Genomic DNA, 24,010 nt, shown 5'->3' with positions numbered 1-24,010 from the left:
ATCGTGTTAAACTGTGATGTCATCACAATTTGACTCAAAGAGGTTTTAAGTGATGCTGCAAAAATCAAGCTTGCTTTCAACATTCAATGCAATGCTAAAGGGACTACAGGGAGAAATGAATATCTGTTGCTATAACCTTTCACGTGATCAGCGCTCTTTTGTTTATCATCCCTCGTTTTAAATAAAAAAAACTTATAAAAGCTGGACATGGAAGCCTGTAGATTTGCAAAAATTAAATCCAGTGTTGCATCGCTTCTTTCTCAAAAATATTTGTGTTTATTTAAAAGTGTAACAGAAACTTGTAAAACACAAAACTGCTAAGTTTTACTACCTAAAACGTTGTTAATGGAGCAAAGTTCCTGTTTAAGATCCAACATAGCTTGTAAAACAGAAACAAGACCATAATTTAAATATTTTAAATGTTTTCCTCCTTCAGCCTTCAAGCGCTGAGGCTTTCAGACACGTTTTCAGCTCCTTTGGCCTCTCCAGTTAGGTGGACTTTCTTTTTTGTGCTTTTTTTCATCCCAACATACAATATTTCAAGACAGTTTACCTTTCGAGAGGTGAAGAGAAGAAAACTCAGGAAAATTAGACAAACAAACAATCTCCCAAAGCCAGAAGGTTCCAGCAAAAAGTCAATTTCAATCCAAACCAAAACCAGTGGAGAGCTGACTCGCTCATTTGCATATTTCGGAAACAAAGTGTTTTAGTAATTGTATTTTCAGTATTCATAAAATTTATAGTTTTTGAAATATTGAACAACATGCTTCTACTTTAGCAACAGGCTAACATTTTTGACCAATTTAGTTTACTGATGAATGTTAGGGCTGTTTTGGAGTTTAACTAGTAAGCAACGTGCTAACTTTATTGGCTAATTTGGCATCTACTGAGGTTTTTTATGCTAATTTAGAGATTAGCTAATAACTTAGAAACATGCTAACGTTTTGGCTAATTTAGTTTACTGAAGAATTTTCAGCTATTTTAGAGTTTAGCTAGTATTTAAGCAACAAGCTAGCTTTTTTGGCTAATTTAGCATCTACTAAGGTTTTTTGGGTTAACCTGGAGTTTAGCTAGTATTTAAGCAACACACTAAATATTTTTGCAAAATTGGCATGTATTTGGCATTTTTCAGAAATTTTAACACAATTTCCAGTCTTTTAGCAAATTTTACATTTTTGCATTGTCAGCAAATCCCTTCAGCAGTTAAAGTAAATTGCGTCACCATTTTCAGCAAAAAGCTTCAGCATCTTCAGCTACTTCTTTCAGCAAAAAGCATTCACACTAGCATTATTGCAGGTTTTCTAGTTTACTGATTAGTTTGCCCAATTCAAACATGCTTTTTTTTCTTTGACTCAGATGCAGTATTTTTAAATGTTGTTTTCAGGCTCAAACACTAGAGCGTATGCAGTTTCACAATTGACTCTAGAGACTCCCAAGTGATAAGATGATTTTTAATAGCATTAATAAGTGAATTTATCACTTTTTACAGTCTGTAGTTTCACAACACCCCGTTCTTTCTCCTTCATTTTGCTCATATTCGGGTAATTTTTATCCACTAACACAAATATTGATCACTTATGCTGCACTGTAATGAAATAAATTCTGAGATTACAGGAGTGCTGATGCGGAGAGTAAGTACGGAGCGAGCTAAAATGGGGAGAACTGACCGAGCCTGTTAGACTGGCTTCTTTTGGTAGGACTCTCGTTTTTATTTGAACAGGAAAAGCTTAAAATATGCAGCAGTAGAGAGCATCTGCAAGACGCTTTAATGGGACGTACGCTTCGTGTACCTGAGCAATTCATGTGCATGAACTAACCCTTTGGCATGACAAATCCCAACTTATTAGCAGTATAGGGGTACGCTGCAGCAAAGCAAGGATGGGATCATCATAGTGAATCATCAAAACTGAACAGTGTGACAGCAGGAGTTGGACAAACCCAGAAATGACTATAATTTTGCATAAATACAGATTAGAGTGTTTGTCTGAAGTTAATCCAATCAAAACAAAGGGAATCAGCTGCAGGATAACCGAGTCCCAAAACACGTTACCGACTCATTTTGCTTGATGACTATCACATTTCCTTCAAAAGCACAATTTGAGGTTTAAATGCAAACGTCTAAGTGCAGAGGCACGCAGCTTTGGTGCGTTTATCACCAACGCCGCTCCTGTCATGTATAATATGTCATTCCTCACTGATGTACACCTATAAATTATGACTCCGGGAGGTTCTCAGAGACACAGTGACCCACGCTTTCAGAACTCATTGACATTTTCACCAAAAACAAAAAGTGCAACCATTCTTTCACGTAAAAACTGCACTAAGAGCAACTGAGGCAAAAATCTACTGCACGTTTTTCTGTAGCTTTTTTTAACCGATCAGGACAAAAATATATAATTAAAATAAGCTTGTTTAACAAACCAAAAGTACTCCAGCTAACCAGCAGCAATCAGAAGATCATATTCATTAAAACATTTACGTTTTTCTCTAAGTCAGAATAAACCTTCACAGATAAAGCCAACTCAGGGTTTCTTTGAAAATGATCAGAGATAAACTTAAAGCTGCAATAAAACAACACAAATCAATAAATAAAACTTCACCAAGAAATACCGACCGCCCTCACTAAGGCGCGTCTGCCCAAACTCTTGTTTTTCCTGATTGCCCTCCGTCTCCTCTTCATCTCCTTCTTTGGTGGCCGGTGGTGCTCCTTAGCCCAGACGGGTTTCTCCTTGGAGAGGCTAACGAGGCCGCGTAACACCACAGTCACAAACCTCTTCATCATTGCGGCTTTTGTGGTCACAACACGGGAGCTTTACGCCATTCCAAACAGACCTCTGAAGCCGACAGCGGCATCAGAAAAGTGCTGCAGAGGAGACTTGAGAGGGGAAAAAAAAAACACCACTAGCTGGATGTGTCGCTCTGGGAGCGATGGAGAGAGGGAGGAAGGAAAGAGGGAGTACGACACAGAGGAAATAGGAGGGCAAAGTGATTCTTATTGTACACGAGGTGAATCGCTGCCAATGGGGACGGGCTGAGCACTGACGTAAATTTACTATCAGACAGAAGAGCAACGAAGTATTTCAACCCTCTGATTTTGTAGGTTTGCTCACTTAAAAAAATGAAAGCCTGACATCATATTGGTTTTTTGAACAGTGAGAGATAGAAAAATAAAGAAATTAATTTATATCCATTCATTTGCAGTTCATTGAGAGAAATAAGTATTTGATCCCTCAGTAACTTTTAAGAGTTCTGGTTAGACTCTCCTAATCACCTGAATTGAAGACACCTGTTTGAACTAATCACCTGTATAGAACACACCTGTCCTCTGAATCAGTCCATCTGTCAGACTCTCCAACATGGAAAGACTGAAGAGCTTTCAAATCCGTTTATCATTCGTTCATTCATTTTTCTATGTAAAATCGGAAAACAAAAAACAGTTTGTTTTTCGTTTCTTCGATTTTAAGTTGAAAAAAATTGAGTCAAATCAGAAGGATCAGCTTAAAATGAATGAAACAAGATTGAAAATGTGAAAAACAGGAATTGTAAATTTGGAAAAAAAAAGGAAAATTGGAAAGCAGTTTTTAACTCAAAAATAAATATTTTAAACTCAAAGGAATTATTTTTAAAAAAAACCTATATTGAAGACTTGAAAGAAAAATTGAATATTTGAAAAGAAAACTTTAAGAAAAAAAAAGCTAAAACTGTTACCAATTTAATAACTGTCACAAACGATTATTTTAATAGTGGACTAATCACCAATTATTTTTTCCGGTTAGTCGACTAATCAGGTCATGCGCAAAGTGGATGTAAAACACATCTTAACTATCATTAACTTTAAACTAACTCAAAACTAGAAATATTCCCTCTAGCATTATTTGCGAAAATGCTAGTGTGAACGCTGTTAGCTGAATTTGGCAGCTGAAGATGGTGAAGCTGATAGCCAGCTAAAATAAGAGTTAAATGCCAAATTAGCCTAATAAATAAAAAATCATGAATTAGCCAAATCAGCTATCATGTGGCTGAAATATTAGCTAAACTCCAAAATAGCCTAAAAACCTTAATAAATGCTAAAATAGTCCTAAAAGCTAGCACAATGCCAATATAACTTTCAACTTTACTACACTCTCACTCCATATAATATAAAGCAATGACTAATTGACTATTAAATTAGTCTTTGACTATTTTAATAGTCAATTATTCAACTAATCGTGGCAGCCCTGCTTTCAACTTTCAAATTTAAGTTTTATTTAAAGTTTTCAAAAAAATCATTTTCTTTTTTTATTTACAATGTCTTGTTTTCACATTTTCAACTTTTTTCAGCTACAATGTCTGTTTTTTTATCTGTTTTTTCGTTCACTTTAAGCAGATGCTGATTTCCCCCCATAGAATAATGAATGAACGAACATACACGGATTCTTTCAGTGGATTTAAGGGAGAAATTTGTAGACCAGCACAAGATCAGAATGTACTACAAATCCATCAGCAACAAGCTGGGGGTGCCAAAAAATAAGAACATGACCATCAATCCACCTGTAGGTCTGGAGCTCCAAACCAGATCTGACCTGGTGAGGTTTCCATGATCATGAGAACAAAGAGAAATTGTCCTGAAACAACAACAGTTAGTTAATGGCCTCAAAGCAGCTGGAAGACAGTCACCAAGAAAACCTCTTACAGTACTCGCAAAGTAGCCCTGCTTAAGAACGAACGTGTGTCATGATTTTGGCATCAACTCAACCTATGACCCCAAGAACACCATCCCCACTGTCGCACGGAGATGGAAACATTATGGTTTGGGAGTGTGTTTTTTTTTTTTTGCACAGGACAACTTCATGGAGCCATGCACTGTCAAATCCTGAGTGAGAACCTCCTTCCCTCCACCAGGAGGCTTAAAAAATCTTATGTCATCAGTTGGCAACTTCAAGAAGTGAAAGATACAGCTTTTACTTCATAAAGGAGAACTGTTGCTATCCGATAATAACACAAAACTACCAAAAAAAAAAAAAAAAATCCCATTTGTACAGACATGAGGCGTGTTCGGCTCCCAGAATATTCCACTCGCAAGTTGACCTCATTGTTTTCAGGTCTTCTTAAGCTCCTGCTTTTGCCATATTTCAGAAATATATCGATATGCTGTACGAATTATGAGGATAAAGCTCAGCGGATGCTTTCTGCCAACAACTAAATCCAGTAAATCCACACTGGCAGCCATTCGTTATCAAGTCATCCTCATCGCTGCCGTCCGTGGCTTTAGAGAGGGATGCTGAGGCTTTTCTTCTCCCATGAAACACATTTACAACCGTTCTCCCTTTGACTGTGAACGTCTCAGAAATTAGATTAAGATAACAGCTTTAAACCGTCAGGTTAGATTCCTTCAAGTGAATGTACAATACAGGACTTGAACATTATTTTTCAGAAAATCAACAGGACACAAATCCACAAACATGATAAAGCTTTCTCATCTGCACCAAAACGGATTATTTTAAATAAAATAAAAGACAAACCCTGAACATGGCTTTGAGAATGAAACATTTAGCTCACTTTTGAACACGTGACAGCTTCACTAATGTTACATCTGCTTTCTGTATGAGCATTAAGCCTGGTCTCTCAAGTTTAACAAGTTTGATATTTAGCCGAGGAAAGTATTTGTTTTGAAAAGCCTGAAAGAAAATACATTCCCCTGAGAAAAGAAAAAAAAAAGTGGGAAGGAGATGTGGGATTAAAAGCTCCCTTTAGAAAGAGGAGTTAATAATTAATAGTTCCTTATCTAAAAAGAAGGGGGGCGGGGCTTAAACAAGTGCGAGCTGCTAAATAAATCATGTTTTTACATTGAATTTAGATAATTCAAGTGAAACGATCTTTCTGACCTGGAGAATGGTAAAAGATTAAGACATTCTAAAGGCAACTGTAGGGATCTGTGCATCCACAAAACGGGAAACGCAATGTTTACTTTCGCTGTAAGTCACGCTCTGCCCAGTCTGCACTGTGTGAGCTTAATGCCACTTGACAATCCACTCGGCTCAAAAGTTCTCCTTAACAACAGAGCATTAGTGGACTCGGCCACACAGACCCAGATCTGCCACGGTCTCATTGGCTGCTGGAGTCACGCGAGAACCCAGAGCTTCTACGCTTCACTGGCTCTTTGAATGCGATAGTGTCACAGGATGCAACATAGTGACTAAGGACTTTTAAAAAGACACCAGCCTCTCTGGGTTTGGACTGTAGGGCTTTAGGACACACACAAAAAAAAAAAAAAACAGAACCACCGTCATTCAACTTATCGAACCTGCTGTAAACACAACTTCTATTTTAGTTCAGGTGCCCCTCCCTGTCAACTCAAAAGAAAGTTTCTCACAATTCATCACAACTCCTAAGATAACAAAAAAGGGTTTCGACAAAGCACAATATATACAGTTTCCACTCAGGTGTTCAGCCCCGCAGAGTCAGGACAATGACACACATTTGAAAAAACACAAAGAAACATGAATAATGGCGACTGCAGAACGCAACAACACCTACTGCAGGTATGTTTTATAAAAGCACATGGAGGAGCTTTTCTACTGAAAGGGAAAATATTGTCTATTAATTATTATTTACACATTCACCTATGCATTAAAATCAGGTTTGTTAAATAATAATTGTAATAAAATAAATAAACACTACTGTATTTAAATAACGTATGTGTTGTTTTTAGTTTAATTCTATGTAAATAGAGAATTTATGCCAATTGTTTGCAAGGACTATATCTATTTAAAAATGTTTTTAAAAATATGAAATGGAAAATTTAATGTGTTTGGATACAGATTTAAACTTTGACTAGCATATGTATCTATAAGATTGCATAAGTATATCTTTAAAAAAAAATCTAAACCGATTAAACCACAAACGGGCATTTATAGAGCAAAGATCACTTTGTTGGAATCAGTTACTCAGCTCAGTTTAAAGAAAATCTGAGAACAATCAGATTTGGCTAAATATTATTTAATAAAAATTTGATTTTTTTTTTTTACTCATACCAGAAGAAAAAGTCTGCATAACCCGAAAGCTTCAATATCTAGACAAAAAAAAAACAGTAAAATGTACTTATTTATTAATTAATTTGGTTTATTTTAAACAATTTCAGCCATAAAGACAAGGAAAATGTGAGTAGTTTATACCCAAGTTTACAAAAACACCCCCAAAAAACAGTAGAAGCCGAACTTCAGAAACAGACCGCACGTCTAAAGTTTCTATAATAACTTTTGTTTTGTTGATGTGAATAAAACTAACAAACTCAAATAATAACGATAGATTTATATTTAAATATATAAAATGTTAATTTTTTTTCAAAGAAGACGATAAAAATGAAAATACATAGAAATGTGAAATCTATTTAAGGTTTAAATCCATAAATTTAATTAAAAATTGAGAAAATATAGAAATAATTCCATCTTTTTGACATTATATTTGATTAGATATATTTGCATGACATGTTAAATCCATTAAATATCATTGATAATGAATTGCAGGGAGAAGTGAAAGTACATAATCCCACCCATGTTAAAACAATAAAAGTGGCTCTAAATTGCATGATATATCTGTATTTAGATTGCTTTGAAAGTTTGTTTCCACATAGATCTAATGGCACCTGTTGTTAACATCATATATCATACCTCAGGAATGATTTTTTTCCCCACATTCCTGAATAAATCATTAAAAGAAGACTATATACCGTCTCCTCCACTTTTTTAATTCTGCCACAGAGTGTTGTTTACTCTGATAGACGTATGGCAGTTTATAGAAGATCATTACTAGATGTTAGGATGAAGATGTCTGAACTCACCGGCATCATGGTGGCAGCTCCAGAGGATCAAACCTCGCGTGCATCAGCCTTTAAACTCCTCTCTTCAGCTGCACCTCTGCAGAACCGAAACCCTCCTCACTCGTTGTGCCCGCTTATGTCCCCAAAGTGACAACCAATCTGTGGACCAAAAAAATGAGAAATCACTTTTACTGACATTTTTTAAAGGGCGGGATCACCCCAAACAACTACATGCGGCGCAAACGCTGATTTAAATGGTCCAGGCGTGGCTCCGTGCTACAAACATGATGGCTAGCCAATCAATGTTAGCTTACATGTTGACCACAACAAACTACAATGTATTAATACGTGTTAGTCTACTCTGTTCACATTTATACCCACCAATGTCAGAAATGATCCATAATTTCAATGAATAAATCTGAGCTTAGCTGCTGTCAAAGGCCAGCTGTCTGTCAGTCAGCCAGCAGGCGTTATCTCCGGATGTTAGCTGCTTCAAATGCGGCCATAGGACGGTGGGTTTCTGGAATATTCTCCCGCTGCCGCTCCTTCAGCTTGCAGAGACAAAGTCCGCTTAAAACCACTCAAAACAAAGAAAAGTCCGTCCAGATTATCCAAGCCGCTGTCTCACTTGAAAACACTAAAGCCCCGCTTGCACGCTAGCATTGCTAGCTGGCGAAAACACAAAACGCTGAAGCGACAGGGGCGGGGCTTCCCTTCAGCAGCGACGTCAAACGTCAAGAGTGAAACGTAAGGGAGATCAGGGGCGGCGCATGCGCAAAAGAAAAAAGGTCTGCGCATGCGCCTAAAGCAGGACATGAATTATGTAGAAAAAATAAAATAAATAAGTATGAAAAGAATATTTGGTCTGTACTTCATATGTTGGATGATGAAGGTAATTTTCTCACCTATGAGCAGTTCTGTCAAAATATCATTTTAATCCACAAAAATCAGTTCATGCAAAAGTAATCAAAGCTATTCCTTTGGAATATATTCATTTAATAAAAGGTGCACTATTATATCAAACTATAACACCGCAATTACCATAATTAATAATACAAAGTATCCCAATAGCAGATACAAAATGTAGTAATCTAATAATAAGAACAACCTTGAAGGAAAATATTTTTACTGGAAAACTTAATAAAAATAATATTTTATATAAATATGATCAGGATATAGGAATTAAACTAAGAACCTTTTATCTAAAATTTCCAATTTTTCCCAAAGTTAAAGAAACTCATTTTAAAATACTAAACAATATCTATCCATCAAAAGAACTTTTACGACTACGTTTTAATATAAACGATGACATGTGCACATATTGTGAAAAGGAAATTGAAACCACACAACATTTATTTTATTCTTGTCCCCAAGCAAAAATATTTTGGAAAGAGTTACATAACTGGCTGAAAAATATATTCCCACAACAACCACTATTCTCTTTAAATACTATCATATTTGGCATAGTATTGGAAAATAAATTGGAAGAAATCTGCTTAAATATAATCCTCTGTCTGGCTCAATTTAATATACATCTTCTTTTCCTTTGGGCTTTTCCCTTCAGGGGTCGCCACAGCGAATCAGTTTCCTCCATCTAAGCCTGTCTTCAGCATCCTCCACTCTAACACCAGCCACCTTCATGTCTTCATTCACTGCATCCATAAACCTCCTCTTTGGTCTTCCTCTAGACCTCTTTCCTGGCAGCTCTAGACTCAGCATCCTTCTACCAATATATTCACTGTCTCTCCTCTGAACATGTCCAAACCATCTCAGTCTGGCCTCTCTGACTTTATCTCCAAAACCTCTAACATGTGCTGTCCCTCTGATGTATTCATTCCTGATCCTATCCATCCTGGTCACTCCCAAAGAGAACCTCAGCATCTTCATCTCTGCTACCTCCAGCTCTGCTTCCTGTCTTTTCTTCAGTCCCACTGTTTCTAGTCCAAACAACATGGCTGGTCTCACCACAGTCTTGTACACCTTTCCTTTCATTTGTGCTGAAACTCTTCTGTCACACATCACACCTGACACTTTTCTCCACCCATTCCAACCTGCTTGCACTCTCCTCTTCACTTCTTTTCCACACTCTCCATTACTCTGTACTGTTGACCCTAAATACTTAAACTCCTCCACCTTCTTTATCTCTTCTCCCTGTAACCTCACTCTTCCACTCTGGTTCCTCTCATTCACACACATGTACTCTGTCTTACTGCGGCTAACCTTCATTCCTCTCCTTTCCAGGGCAAACCTCCACCTCTCTAACTCCACCTCCACCTGTTCCCTGCTCTCACTACAAATCACAATATCATCTGCAAACATCATAGTCCATGGTGATTCCTGTCTAACCTCATCCGTCAGTCTGTCCATCACCATTGCAAACAGGAAGGGGCTCAGAGCTGATCCCTGATGTAATCCCACCTCCACCTTGAACTCCTCTGTCACCCCTACAGCACACCTCACCACTGTCTTACAGCCCTCATACATGTCCTGCACTGCTCGGACATACTTCTCTGTCACTCCAGACTTCCTCATACAATACCATAGTTCCTCTCTGGGCACTCTGTCATAAGCTTTCTCCAGATCTACAAAGACACAGTGGAGCTCTCTCTGACCTTCTCTGTACTTCTCTATCAACATCCTCAAAGCAAATGTTGCATCTGTAGTGCTCTTTCTTGGCATGAAACCATACTGCTGCTCACAAATGTTCACTTCTGCTCTTAGTCTGGCTTCCACTACTCTTTCCCACACCTTCATTGTATGGCTCATCAGCTTTATTCCTCTGTAGTTACCACAACTCTGCACATCTCCCTTATTCTTAAAAATGGGCACCATCACACTTCTCCTCCATTCCTCAGGCATCTTCTCACCACCTAAGATCCTGTTGAACAACAGTTCTTTAAACTGAGCAAAAAGAAAGAGTAAACTGATCAACAGTAGAGTCAGATAGATAGTTTAATCTTCAAAACAATAGTTTTTCACAAAACATAATTTTAAATAATTATTTTGTTATGCAGCACATTAAAGATTTTATGTTCCTGAATATCCGTGCACATTCCAGTAAATACATTTCTAAAAGACTGAACTTCAACTTAACTTAGACAATTAAATAAATCCCTCAGAAAAGGGAATAAAAGTGCTACAGTTACAAAACAGCAAAAAAAAATAAATAAATAAAATAGTGTGCTTGTCTCAAGTTTTTCCCAGAGGCCTCTTGGTGATATGAGTGGAGCTCCTCCTTTTGCTCTGAAGAATGGAGCTCTATCATGTAAACTGAACAGTCAATAAAAACAAAAGTCTCCAACCTCCAATGGAGTTGGCCTGTAATTCCTCATTTGGAGGCATATTTTGATCCGTCCATAAGATTTCCTTTGTTGGAAGTCTCGGTTCAATTGACCTTTATTGAGAAAATGAACTATAATCTAAAGCAAATTATTTATACTTTAAGTTAAAGCTCAACACATATTAAAAAAATAAATTATCATAGCAGTGCTTCGTGGAATTTACATCAGTTTCATATGATTCTATAACAACATTCATGCATTGAACTTTGGTATTTGATCTAAATTGGAATATTATTTCCTGAAATATGTTGCATCAAACATTATAATTTAAACACAGTCTGTATAACATGATAGGAATACTTTCTTTAAGGCACGCAAATATTTGGAAAAGAGTCATGCAGTACATTCACTTGAAACAAAAACACAATTTTGCTTCAAAGATACATTCCTCTTTAGGGTAGTCCGAAACATTTTCCAAAAATACACCTGATCCCAGTAAGTGGAGCAGTTTTCAGTAGTTTCTTCCTTAAAGATTCCACCTGCAATAGAGAGACTTTTATTGTGAAGGAGTGGAAGAAAGCAGATAACAAGAGAAGTCAATAGTTTGGTGTAAAGAACAAGTGTTCTCTCCAAAATAATAAGAAAATAACTTGTGACTGTCTTCACAATATGTCTGATAGAAAAAACTAAAACATAGTAGATGAGACCATCAGTACTCACAGTGACAAAAGAATCGGTCTCTGGTGTAAATTTATACTCAAAGCAGGTTGAGATTTGTCGGACGGGGGCTAAGACATGGAGGTGAAGGTGGCCCACTGAGATGAAGGGTGGCTGATGGAAACCCAGCCTGCGGAGGAAAAGTATTTCACTTTATTTTAAATAAATAGTAAACAGCGCATGTGTATATAGCGCTTTGCACCTTGATTAAGAACCAAAGTGCTTTAAAGTCACTTTCACACAATGATTGGATTTACCTTTATGATGTGGATTTAGTGTCTTGCCTAAGGACACTTCAACTAATGGACAGTTAAGGTGGGAACCAAACTGGCAACCTTCTGATCACGGGTCGACAATTCTACCTCTGCCCCGTATTACTTATTTTAATAAATTTTTCAAAAAAATTTTTTTTTTTTTAATGGAAAAGGTATTACATCTTTTATCAATAATCCACATTTGAACACACACAGACTCATACAAAACAGAAAAATGCATTTCTTGCAAAAGTGGATGAGTGAGTTCTGACAGCTGAAGCCGGTTACTGAGGATGGTGATGATTCGGACATTAAAGAAAGTTAGATATAAACTAGAAAAGTTGATTTCCTGCAATAATGCCAATGTGAATCAGTTTGCTGAAAGTAGTTGCTGAAAATGGTGACGCAATTTACTTTAATTGCTGAAGTTTTTGCTGAAAAAGCTAAAGCTATTTGCTAAATGTGAAATTTGCTAAAAGTTTGTTAAAGAACTATGAAAGAGTGCTGAAGTTGACTTAAATTTCTGAAAAAAATGGTTGTAAAATTGCTTAAAAATCTCCAATACATGCCAACTTTGCAAAAATATTTAGTGTGTTGCTTAAATATGAGCTAAACTCCAAATTAGCCCAAAAAACCTTAGTAGATCTCAAATTAGCCAAAAAAAGCTAGCTCGATGTTTAAATTTAGCTGAACTCCAAAATAGCCTAAAATTCCTCAGTAAACTAAAATAGTCAAAAATGTTAGCATTTTGCTAAAATATTGGCTAAACTCTAAATTAGCATAAAAAACTCCAGTAGATAACAAATCAGCCAAAAACATTAGCATATTATTAAAATATTAGCTTAACTCCAATGTTTTTGAAAATTACAATAAAAGATTAAAATATTGCCCATGAATATATTTAAAGACTTGTTGCTAATCTAGTTACAATTAGGAAATTTGAAGACTTTCTCATTCATGTCCTATGTGTCTATTTTTACTCTACATTTAAAAAATTATAAAGTTTATGATTACCAAAAATACAAGCAGTAATGTCCTGAACGACTGCTGAAAATGTGATTGAATTTGCCTCAAAACTTTCGGAAAGGACCAGGAGAATCACTACAGTGTGATTGCATTGTCATTTTCACTTACCTGCTCAATTAGCTATAAAAGATAACAGGAAAAAAAAAAGATAAAGTGAGAAAATTTATGAAAGTGCCTGATGTTAATTAGCTATTGAAAATGTAACAGTTAACAGCTAAATCACGAGTAACAAACTCAACAACAGCTGCTAGAACTGTGTGGATGAGTAGAAAATGAGCAAAATAAAGAAAATAATATATCAAAGTAAGAAACCATTTTAAAATAAAGTATTCTGCCCAGCAACAGAATCATTTGTGACACTTTCTCCTTTTTAACACTTTATTTATTATTATTATTATTATTATTATTTGGCAATTTTAAGCTCATAAAAGCCATTTTCAGCTGTAATATCTTTTCTTCTGCCAAATCACTTTTCACAGCCTGGATTTCACTTAAAGCCAACAAGCTGATGGGTCTGTGGATTAATGTTAAATAATAAATAATGCTAAAGCGGTGAAAAATGTTGCAGTTGCTGGGCAGAATACTGAATTTTAATTGAGTCAAACAGAGGGTGTGATGTCACCAGCTCTTAACTGCTCAACATTTCCATTCAAGATCCGCTTCTATTTTTATTGGTCTGAAATATTCCTAAACATTAATTATTTTATTTAAGATTACAAAATTGTTGTTTAATTTGTATTCGCTTACCTCACTTCTTCCATGTTGGTAATCCCCTGTTCTTTAAGTACAGCTCTTCCCATGGAAGTCATCCTCTCAACTGTTGGTTACATGACATGCTATTGCTGAAAAATTTATTTAGCCAAAAGCAGAACATGCTCTGACAGGAGAGATTTAAAATAAACATGAGTACAGGAGAAGTTAGCAGCAGCAAAAGTGGAGCTTTACATTGGAGAGCCAATATACAGTCACCGGATACTTTATTAGGTCCACCTCAGGGCTGCAAGGATTAGTCGACTAATTGACCACTAATTGACTATTAAAATAGTAGACGACTAATTTAATAGTCGATTAGCCATTACTTTATATTTTATGGAGTCAGAGTGTACTAAAGTTGAAAGTTATAATGTCATTCTGTTAGCTTTTCTGACTATTTTGGCATTTATTTAATTTTTTAGGCTATTTTGGAGTTTAGCTAATATTTCAGCTGCATGCTAGCTATTTTGGCGAATATAGGAATTTTTCAGTTTTTTTAGGCTAATTTGAAGTTTAGCTAATATTTCAGCTACATCCTAGCAATTTTGGTCAATTTAGGATTTTTTTTCAGCTTTTTAGGCTACCGTAATTGGAGTTTAGCTCATATTTCAGCTGCATGATAGCTTTTTGGGGCTAATTTAGTTTTTTTTTTTTTTGCTTGTTTTTTAGGCTATTTTGGAGTAAAGCTAATATTTTAGCTGCATGTTAGCTGTTTTTGCCAATTTTGCCTTTTTTGTTTTTTAGGCTATTTTGAAGTCTGGCTAATATTTCAGCTGCATGCTAGCTGTTTTGGCTAATATAGAATTTTTTTCAGCTTTTTAATGCTATATTTGGAGTATAGCTAATATTTCAGTTACATGCTAGCTACTTTGGCTAATTTAGGCTTTTTTTGTTTTTTAGGCTAATTTGGAGTTTAGCTAATATTTCAGCTGCATGCTAGCCTTTTTTGGGCTAACTTAGGCTTTTTTGTTTTTAAGGCTAATTTGGAGTTTAGCTAATATTTCAGCTGCATGCTAGCTATTTTAGCTAAGTTAGGATTTCTTTGTTTTTTTTTTAGGATATTCTGGAATTTTGCTCATATTTCAGCTGCATGCTAGCCTTTTTTGGGCTAATTTAGGCTTTTTTGTTTTTTAGGCTATTTTTGAGTTAAGCTAATATTTCAGCTGCATGGTAGCTGTTTTGGCTTACTTGGGCTTTTTTAAATTTGTTTTTAGGCTAATTTGGCATTTAATTAATATTTTAGTTGGCTATCAGCTTCAGCGTTTTCAGCTATCAATTTCGGCATTTTCAGCTATCAATTTTAGCTTTTTCAGCACTAGCATCTTCAAATACAGCTTACAGCATTCACACTAGCATTATTGCAGGTAATGTTTTATATCTATTTTTTTAGTTAGTTGACTAATCGGAAAAAATAATTGGCGATTAATCGACTATATAGTAATAGTCCACCTTGCTAAAGTGGGTTGAACCCTTTTTTGCCTTAAGAGCTGCTTTCATCCTTGGTGGCATAGATCCAACAAGGTACTGGAATCAGAGAATTTGGTCCATATTGACATGATTGCATCACACAGTTGTTGGACAGTTGTGTCTAATAAAGTGTCCGATGTGTGCACAATGTGGAGAGCACTGATGCTGACTAATGCTTTGACTGACCGAGGTGGATGTGCTCCCTGCTCAGCGAGCAGCAGCTGTGGATGTGCTCTCTGGGAATCACCAGGTAGTGATGAGGAGCAGCAGGACAGATGTCTCTGAAACACACCAGCTCCTCATTCTGCAGAAACACACAACCCAGAAACTCAAAAGGAACCTGTCTTTACTGGAACGTCTCACTTTTTAGCTCAAGTTTTATTCTTTTTATCCGGGTTTATCTTAAACAACTCATGTTTCTAAAAAAAAAAAAAAAAAAGATTAATCACATTATTCAGTGATGGTAAATGATAACAAATTTAATTGTTTACAAATGAATGCAATCTTTATATATGTGCGTAAAAACATGTATTTATTTATTATTATTTTTGGTAATAATAATAATAAATAAATTCACCAGAATTTCATTGTAAATACACTATTCTCAGAGGTTGAAAGTGTTATGACATGTTTACAGACTTCCTGAAGCTAAAGAAATTAGCCTTTTCTTTGATTAAAAGTCGTTTCCCCAACATTTTACGTAAGTGAAAACCTTGGACGACTCGTACCTGTTTAATGACTTCAGTTTCTTCGTCTTGGTTCTTGGCTATGAGGCAAAAAATGCAGCTTTCGTCGTATTTTTCTGATTCGTCGCTCGCCATAATTTTCTGAAGCTGCTTCCGGCGTCAGGGAAGCCCAACAAAGATCGTCTATTTGGACTTGAGCGATAACTCTGTCGTTTTTTTGTGCGCACTTTAAAATACATTTTAATTTGGGATCCTCGAATCATTGCTGTCAAAATTACATATCTATATTGTCTAATTATACATTATGCCAATGTATTTTACGCATACCCTAAAAGATTTCAGAGGGAATATTTCGTTGGAAATTTGAATATCCTTTTAAAATAATAATTCATTTATCCGTGTGTGTTTTTATATTTTTGATTAAAGTATAATGATTTATTATTGTCAATAAAGAGGGTCTGGGGGGCTTTACATTTATTAAAAAAAAAAAAAAAAACAACTTTCAAACATGTTTTCTGAGAGAAAATTTATCCGTAAAAGGTAGTGAGACATCTTTCTTCTCTTTTAGAGAGGAGAAGGGAGCGGTGTCACTGCCCTTTCCCTAACCACGCCCTAATCACGCATATGTGTTTCTGTTTCCTTTAGGAGAAAAATGTGTACATTTCTGACCTTTACTGCCTTTATGACCATCTGTAAGGATCTCCAAGTTGACATACTGCGCTCCTTGCTGGTACTATTTTGATCGGGTTTTTTTTTCCTCCTGTGTGTGTGCATGTGTGTGTCTATCATGTGCATGTGTGTGTATGTGCATGTTTACTAATTAGTATCAATCCCTGTAGGAAACCTTCAGGTCAGAGGTCATGCTGATGTTTCCAGCTTAGAGCAGACAGACAGGTCCAGCTGATCTCTACCTGTTTTGAGTGTCCTCAGTCTTTCTCAATCTGTGTTTTTAATAGGATAAAGAAGAAAGGGAGAGGTTGATGTGTCGTGTTTTATGGATGATGATGATAACATCTCTACAATATTTATAGCTGAGAAACAGAAACTCTTTCTGGACTCACTTCACCCTGATGGTTTTGGTGATGATCTCTACAGAACAATATTTAGGTTGATGCTACAGAAATGAAAGGTTTCTCTGGCCTTGTTCAATGGCAAGTGTGATCTTTGGATAGACTGTCTAACAGCAGCCTGTGAGGATCTCAGGCTGAATGGTTCATCATGGAACTACATTAACAGATTTAAAGGTTCAACGTGGAGCCAGATCTCAGAATACTTTATTTATTGATCTAGTTTGACTGGCAAACATTTGATTTGTGTCTTATTTGTATTCTCAGCAGTACCAGTACAATGGCATCTTTGACCTTCAGGTGTGTTAATTCAAACTTCTGAAAGCTCATCGAACACATAATAATGCAATTAAAAACTATCAGGTGCACGTCTGCTCTCTTTATTTAAGTTCTCCCTTTTTCTTTTTCAGTTCTTTTCTCAGCAGATGTCAGACAGCTGCTGCAGCATTTCATGCTGATGTGAGTATTTTCTTCCTGTTACTTGATTATAACGTTTCAACATGTTAAAATAAATGTATTTTACTTTACTATAAGCTCCCTGCATCAGCACCTCGTCTGAAATGACATTCAGTGGAGTAAGTTTCCTCAGTCTTCAGTTGTGATAAAGATTCTATTTTCTTGTCCTTAAAGCTGTTTAGACTTCATCACATCAGTCTCATCCACAACCTAGTTCAGACTAATGTTGGCTGGTTCTGCTTGTGACTGTACACAAAACCTGCCATGAACCTCTGAGAGGTGTTTATGCTTTTCAAGTGATGCGATCGTCTCCAGCGTTTATTTTTAACCTGAAGAACATCTTCCTCACAGTCTTACTGCGTTTGTGAACATACAGACACATGAAAGGTGGAGGAGGACTGATGTGCTCCTCCACTAAAGAGAGTTAGACAATAGAAAGGCAACAAATAAAATGTAAAAAGGGGCAGATTTCATTCTGGAGTGCTGCAGGATATAAAATACATCAAACATCTTTCCAGTAACTTGTTTTTCAATCTAGTTATCCGCTCTCTCGGTTTCTCTGTGTCTGAAGGTCTGAATTTCTAAACTACTGTCTGGTCCACACAGGTCTCCCCGGTGCTTACAGCTTTGGAGGGTCTCTGGTGTTCCAGCAGGAGTCGGTCCTCACCTCATCATCTCAGCTGTTCAGCATTGAAGCTCTGCAGCTTCCAGTGTTCATCGACAGATCGTATCCTACCTTTACGTGTTGTATCTACAGTGTCTCTGATATTCATGTTAAACTTTAAGTTTCTCCTCACCCTCCAGTACTCTGCTCATGAACTGTTTCCTGTCTGCAGAATCCTTCAACCACGAGAACCAACAACCAACCATCTCTGGACCTCTCTGCTCAGCTGACTCACAGCCACAGACTCGGTTCTACCTGCTCACCGTGTCCTCCAGCTCCAGAAGGACAAAGGAACGCCGCTCACCTCCCCAAGCCTTAGACACCATCTGTAAACCCCGGTGCAGCCTCTCCTCTCTTGGTTCTCCATCTCTCTCCACCCCCCCTGCCTGCACGCCAACTCCAGATTCATCACCCCTCTCTAAATAAATCACTTTCTCACACACAGACATGTTTCCAGCACTTGGGTCCTTCTGGCCTCGTGAAACCATGACGATTACTTCAGTAAGTTTTCATCATTTTCGTTTTCATCAAAGCTGTTTACTGTAGTCAGAATAACCCGAGTGAACGTACTAAGAGAGCAGCAGTGTAGAGTAGAGTCCGTTCACACCGGCCTTTCTCTCTTAGACATGTCATGTGATAATCAAATCTTCCATTAATGCTGATGCTGGCAGGTGTTTTGTTGTGGAGGTCAGTGATTTATTCTTCATTTTTTAAGGTGTTGCTGTAACTGAATCAGTCATTGCTATCATCCTAAACTCCACCAGAGCAGAAGGAGTGAAGTCATTGTTTCCTTAATCTTTAGGATTTTCATGAGAACCAAACAGTCTGGAGTCTTTTCTGATCTCTGTTGAATCATTTTCATGTTTTACAGGAAGTGTCGACAACAGGAAGAGAGGAGCAGTGAAGACATTTGATTCTGAGGAGACCCCCCCCCCCAAAAAAAAACTACTGCTGTCACTGTTGTCTAAATAAACTCTTAATAATTTATTTCCTGCATTTTTATTGAACATTTCATGATCCACTGTAACTTAACTCTAGCAGATGATTATGACATAACATGAACAAAAACAGGAACCAAAGATATGATCCAAGAATACTAACAGCTCAGTCACTTTTGTCTCCTCCTTCAGAGGTCGCCTCAGCCAATCAGCATCAGCGCTTCACACAGGTGGTTTCTACACCTGTGTAATATTGACATGGGAAAACCAGATGTTCTTAAGTTTATTCATCTGAATTACTTAAAATGCTTAGTTCAACGTGAAATTAGCAAAAAAGAAAACAAAGAAAAACTACAGAGCCTTCTATTAATCACAAAAGAATGGAGAGAGAAAGTTTCACCAATTGTTCAAATCATTATTAATAAACATGTTTCAGTCTTTGGAAGGCATGAAATTCTCAGTTATTAGATTAATTATACGTTTTAATTCCACAGAGAAAATGGTCAAATGTTTGTCATTTGTTTATTTACATTTATCAATACAATATTTGGCCAAAATAAGGTAAGATTTGGTTACCTTGACGCTCTTGACATTTGAAGTAGTCATGTGATATGAAAGTTGGTGGCTGTAGATAACATGTGACCTTCAGGGGTGGAGCTCCAACATCATGACCTGCTTTAACCACAGCCAGGATTCTGAGGAAAGTTCTGGTTCTAGAACTCAGTCCTAGATGTTGAAGAGAGACGGTTGAAATGGATCTATGTTTAACAGTACAGACCTCATCTTCTTTAATGGAACAACTTACAGAATGATTCTCAAATATTGTTTGCTCCTCAGTAAAACAAAAACTCTTCTGCAGTTTGGGGTTTGTCCTTTTTAGCACTTTTCTAAAGTTTGTAGATGAAGATTATTATTAAATCTTTATATTTTTTTACTCATTGTCTTTCAAGTTGAGTCATAGCAGCTGGAATTTAATAACTTTTTCCTTTTTTTTTTTTTTTTTAATCCAGTCGCTGTGACTTAACTTCAGCACCACCAGGATGAATGAGAACTATCACCAACATTTCTACTCAATCCAACCAATTTGATGAGTAAACTGAAATAAATCCTCCCGTGTTGTCGAGTCATTTGGCATCAACAGTCGTCTCTAATGTAGACATTATCTCTGATATTCTTAGGTTTGTGTTCAGGAGCTCCTGTCCCGCTTCTTTGAGCTGTATTTTCTGATCTGCACGTCTGTTTCAGGATAACAAAGCTGACGTCATCCTCAAGTACAACGCAGATGAGGCTCGCAGTTTGAAAGCATACGGGGAGCTGCCAGAGCATGGTGAGACTCGCCGTCTCTTTCTGAGGAAAAAAAACACATTTATTCTTTAAAAAAAATATATTTTTGTTGTTGTTCTGTGAAGTGCACGTGGTTCTTTAACCATTTAACACCAGAGCTCCAGTGTTTATGTTCTTTGATTTACTGTAACTTTTTCATTTTGACCAGGATCATTCCAGTAGATTCTTCTCCTTCAGAATCTACTGGAATGATCCTGTTAACGGTGGAAATTTATTTATTTTTATTTGTTTAAATGTGGCATCATGTTGCATCTGTTATGTTTAGTGTGATAGGAAATGCATATTGAAATCTAAATAACATGCTGATCATTACACATTGCTTTTAGGAGCCGCAGAGCATTCAGTTTTGACAAATATAGTTTTTGATTTATATTGTGATATATATATTGTTATCGCACAGTATGAAAAAAGCTATATCATGATATATAACATGAACGTCTTTGTTTTCCTCATCTGAGCTTAATCAGAACTGCACCACTGCACAATGTTACTGGATGACCACAAATGTTAGGTTGATGGTGTGAGGGGCTGTAAGCTAGCAAGAGAGAGTGTAAACGCAGGGTTGATGGGAAATGAGGGCAGGTTCACTCCATTTCGACAGTCCCACCCATAACTCGGGTAAATTTCTAATGATCTCCTGCTGCTCTGCAGAAACTATGACCTATAAAATGACACAAGTTTTAAGATTTTGGCTGAAAACATCATAATCATAATTAAAAGACCACTGGGAACAATTTTATAATAGATCAAAAGATGATCAGAGTAGACCCGTGGGCCTTGACGTGGCCCTCTGGTTAATTTTATTCGGCCCTCCAGATCATTTTATTTTATTGTTATTAATAACCCAATGTTATCTTGTACTTATTTCTAACTTGTATAATTTTGAGAAAATATGTTTTTATGGAGAGTAAAATATTGAAAGTTAGTTAAGGTTTACATTGATTTATTCTGGAATAATATTCCTGCCTTATTATTATTCTTATTTAAGTTAAAAAGTTACGGTTTTAAAGTTTTAAAAATTGCCATTCTGCTAGCTTTTCAGGGCAATTTTGGCATTTACTATGACCATTTAGGCTATTTTGAAGTTTAGCTATATTTCAGCTACATGCTAGCTGTTTTGGCTAGCCTACGTTTAAAAAAAAAAGTTTTTTAGGCTAGTTTGGTATTTAGCTAATATTTTAGCTGGATATCAGCTTCAACATTTTCAGCTATCAATCTCAACATCTTCAGCTATCAGCACTAGCATCTTCAGCAGCCAAATTCAGCTTACAGCATTCACACTAGCATTATCACAGGTAATGCTAATATCTACTTCATAATTATGTAAAGAATGTACGGTTTTAAAAATGTAATTTTAGAATATTATCCTGTTCGGCCTGCGACCTAAGGGATTTTGGCCCCTGTGCGATTAAGTTTGACACCCCTGCACTGATATCTCTATTCTTGATCAGGTCAGAAGTTATAATGTTATCAAGACCTTCAAGGAAAAAGCCTGACACTTCACCACTAATCCATCTACCCAAGATTCCTTTTGTTTACTACCTTCAGCAGAAAGATACAAACTCATTCATCAGCTTCTACCATCAAGCTCTTAAATCCATCCATTTGTAAAGTGCTATTATCTCTAAATTACTTTGGTGAGAAAAGCAAACACAAACTGTCTGATGACCAGCTTGCAGTCGAGACGAGCTTCTGTCTGTTTTCAGACTACATCAGTGACTAACATCAAGTCCTGTGCTCACTCTTAGCTCTGCATGGCTAAACCACAGCACACGCCAAATCTGCATTTAAGCAACACTGTTAGTTTGTCATCCTCAAATTCTGAGCAGCTTCTCTGTATAAACATCCTAACCCGCGACTGCAGCCGTCTGAGCCTTTTATCATCATCTGCAGCGTCTTCAGCTCCAAGCTCAGATTTTCAGCAGTCACGCTTCCTGTAGAAAACGCTTTTCTTCTAGTGTTTGACATTTCCTGCATTTGGTTCTCATTGCAGATCTAAAGGCCTGCTTCAGGAGGGAACGGTGGGAATCGATTCAGGGCTAAATGAAGCTGACCTTTCTGTCTCCTGGTCTGAAGGAGCCTCACTTCGTACCTAAATGTTCTGTCCACCGTTTGTGGTGTTCTTTTTTGACCTCTGTGCTGCCCACTCTGCTGGACTCGCTGAAACCTGGCCCAGTCGGGGGCTCCGTTTCAGAACAGCGGTTCCCAAACCCTCCCACCTCCAGCAGTGAAGCCTCATATCAGAGCAATCTGTCAAAAGGCCTTCAGAGTGTAACTGTAAATGTCTGAATGCTCTCAGCATCAGGTTATGTCTTTCCTTCTTCCCGTCAGCAGTTTGGGAACCTCTGCTCTGTCCTGCTCCACCTGTAGCTGCTCTTCCTGTAACTGAAACAATAAAAATGTAAGACGATGTTTGAAGGCGAGACTCACATTAAAGATCTTAATTCCACTGACTCGGCCTCATGGTTTTTGTTTCACTTCCTGACCTGATGTGGCTGAAATGTTTGTTCTTGCAGGTTCAGGCAGCTGTAATGGTAACTGCATGATGGAAAAAGATGTTTACTTCTTTAAAAATATGATAGTTTGAAATTTTGACTTAAATTCTGGACCATCCTCTTGCTGTTTCTGAAGACATATCCCATCTTTATATATAAAATGTAATTCTAACAATGTTCAGAGATTATATTTATAATTGATTTAACAGAAAATCAAATGTTTACAGTGGATTTGATGGTTTATCAGCTGACCAGATCAACAGAAGACAAAATGTCCCAAAGTAAAACCTGCTTGTATGACATCTACACCTCCGACTGTGTCTGCAAAGCGCCCAGCGGCTTTATTTGATCTTGGAATAGTTTTCAGTCATTTCTAGTATTCATGTCATCCTGCCGTACGTTAACATTTCATTTTAGAATTAGATCTGGATGGACGCTGATTCTGTTCCTGCTGTTCTGTACTGCCACCATCTGGTAGAAGAACGTTTTAGCTGTTCAGAATATTGATTTAAATAAAATATGTGCATTTAACATGTAATATCAGAGAGGTTTGAGGAGCTCAATCAATGGCATGTTGGGGTTTTTATTTGTCTGCATGTGGATGTGGAGCAGGGAGCTCACAAATATGATCTTTTTCAAATGTCATTTTCTCATCTGCCCTTAGACGGCCCATCTGTTTGGTCATATTCGTAAATAAAGTTCTAAAACGGGTCACAGGTGAATGCAACAATGAGACTGCACAGTGGAAAAGCAGGAGTCCAGAATGAACTGGAGCAGATTCCAAAGGTTTATTTGAACGGAATAAAGGAACAGAACCGACAGTAGTTTTAGTACAAACTCAGAGCTGGAAAACACAACACTTAAAATACAACTGGCCCAAAAACTGATCACAACAATATAAATGGGGCAAACTGCAAGTAAAAGGACACACTGAAGAACAGCTCAAGAAATGACATCTAAAACTATTGTTCAGTAAACTCTGAAAGGCCCCGGATTAAAAGGACTTAAAAATCATTAATAAATTAGAGACACATTAAAACACAATAACAGTGAAGTAAAAATGA

At 36.9% G+C, this 24,010-nt stretch overlaps 2 protein-coding genes across 7 annotated transcripts in view; both read right to left on the bottom strand.

The window, feature by feature from the left end:
• ppp1r13bb (protein phosphatase 1, regulatory subunit 13Bb) overlaps positions 1-8,553 on the bottom strand; it is a 30,496-nt gene extending 21,943 nt beyond the window's left edge. For 3 of the 5 annotated variants that reach the window (XM_024291005.2, XM_024291007.2, XM_024291006.2), the window contains exon 1: positions 2,615-3,105. In XM_024291005.2, the coding sequence (XP_024146773.1) occupies positions 2,615-2,782 (168 nt within the window). In that variant the 5' untranslated portion in view covers positions 2,783-3,105. Of the gene's footprint in view, positions 1-2,614; positions 3,106-7,819; positions 7,958-8,179 lie in introns of those variants that run through there. The other 2 variants (XM_024291009.2, XM_024291008.2) reach the window with 2 other exon arrangements.
• Positions 8,554-10,732: 2,179 nt separating this feature from the next.
• LOC112158111 (histidine triad nucleotide-binding protein 3) lies at positions 10,733-16,156 on the bottom strand. Of its 2 annotated transcripts, none has more exons than XM_024291311.2 (5): positions 16,025-16,156; positions 15,483-15,600; positions 13,824-13,893; positions 11,800-11,926; positions 10,733-11,618 (listed from the first exon to the last, which is right to left on the bottom strand). In XM_024291311.2, the coding sequence occupies exons 1-5, from the start codon at positions 16,115-16,117 to the stop codon at positions 11,532-11,534; spliced, it is 495 nt and encodes a 164-aa protein (XP_024147079.1). In that variant the 5' UTR covers positions 16,118-16,156; the 3' UTR covers positions 10,733-11,531. The 2 variants fall into 2 exon arrangements, with proteins under 2 accessions (XP_024147079.1, XP_024147080.1); XM_024291312.2 differs by lacking the exon at positions 10,733-11,618 and adding an exon at positions 13,185-13,196.
• Positions 16,157-24,010: the final 7,854 nt, after the last annotated feature.

The sequence above is a fragment of the Oryzias melastigma genome, linkage group LG24 (genome assembly GCF_002922805.2).
Source record: "Oryzias melastigma strain HK-1 linkage group LG24, ASM292280v2, whole genome shotgun sequence".
NCBI lineage: Eukaryota > Metazoa > Chordata > Actinopteri > Beloniformes > Adrianichthyidae > Oryzias > Oryzias melastigma.
The sequence above is the reverse complement of the archived record's forward strand: the minus strand, read 5'-3'. Positions and strand labels throughout refer to the sequence as shown.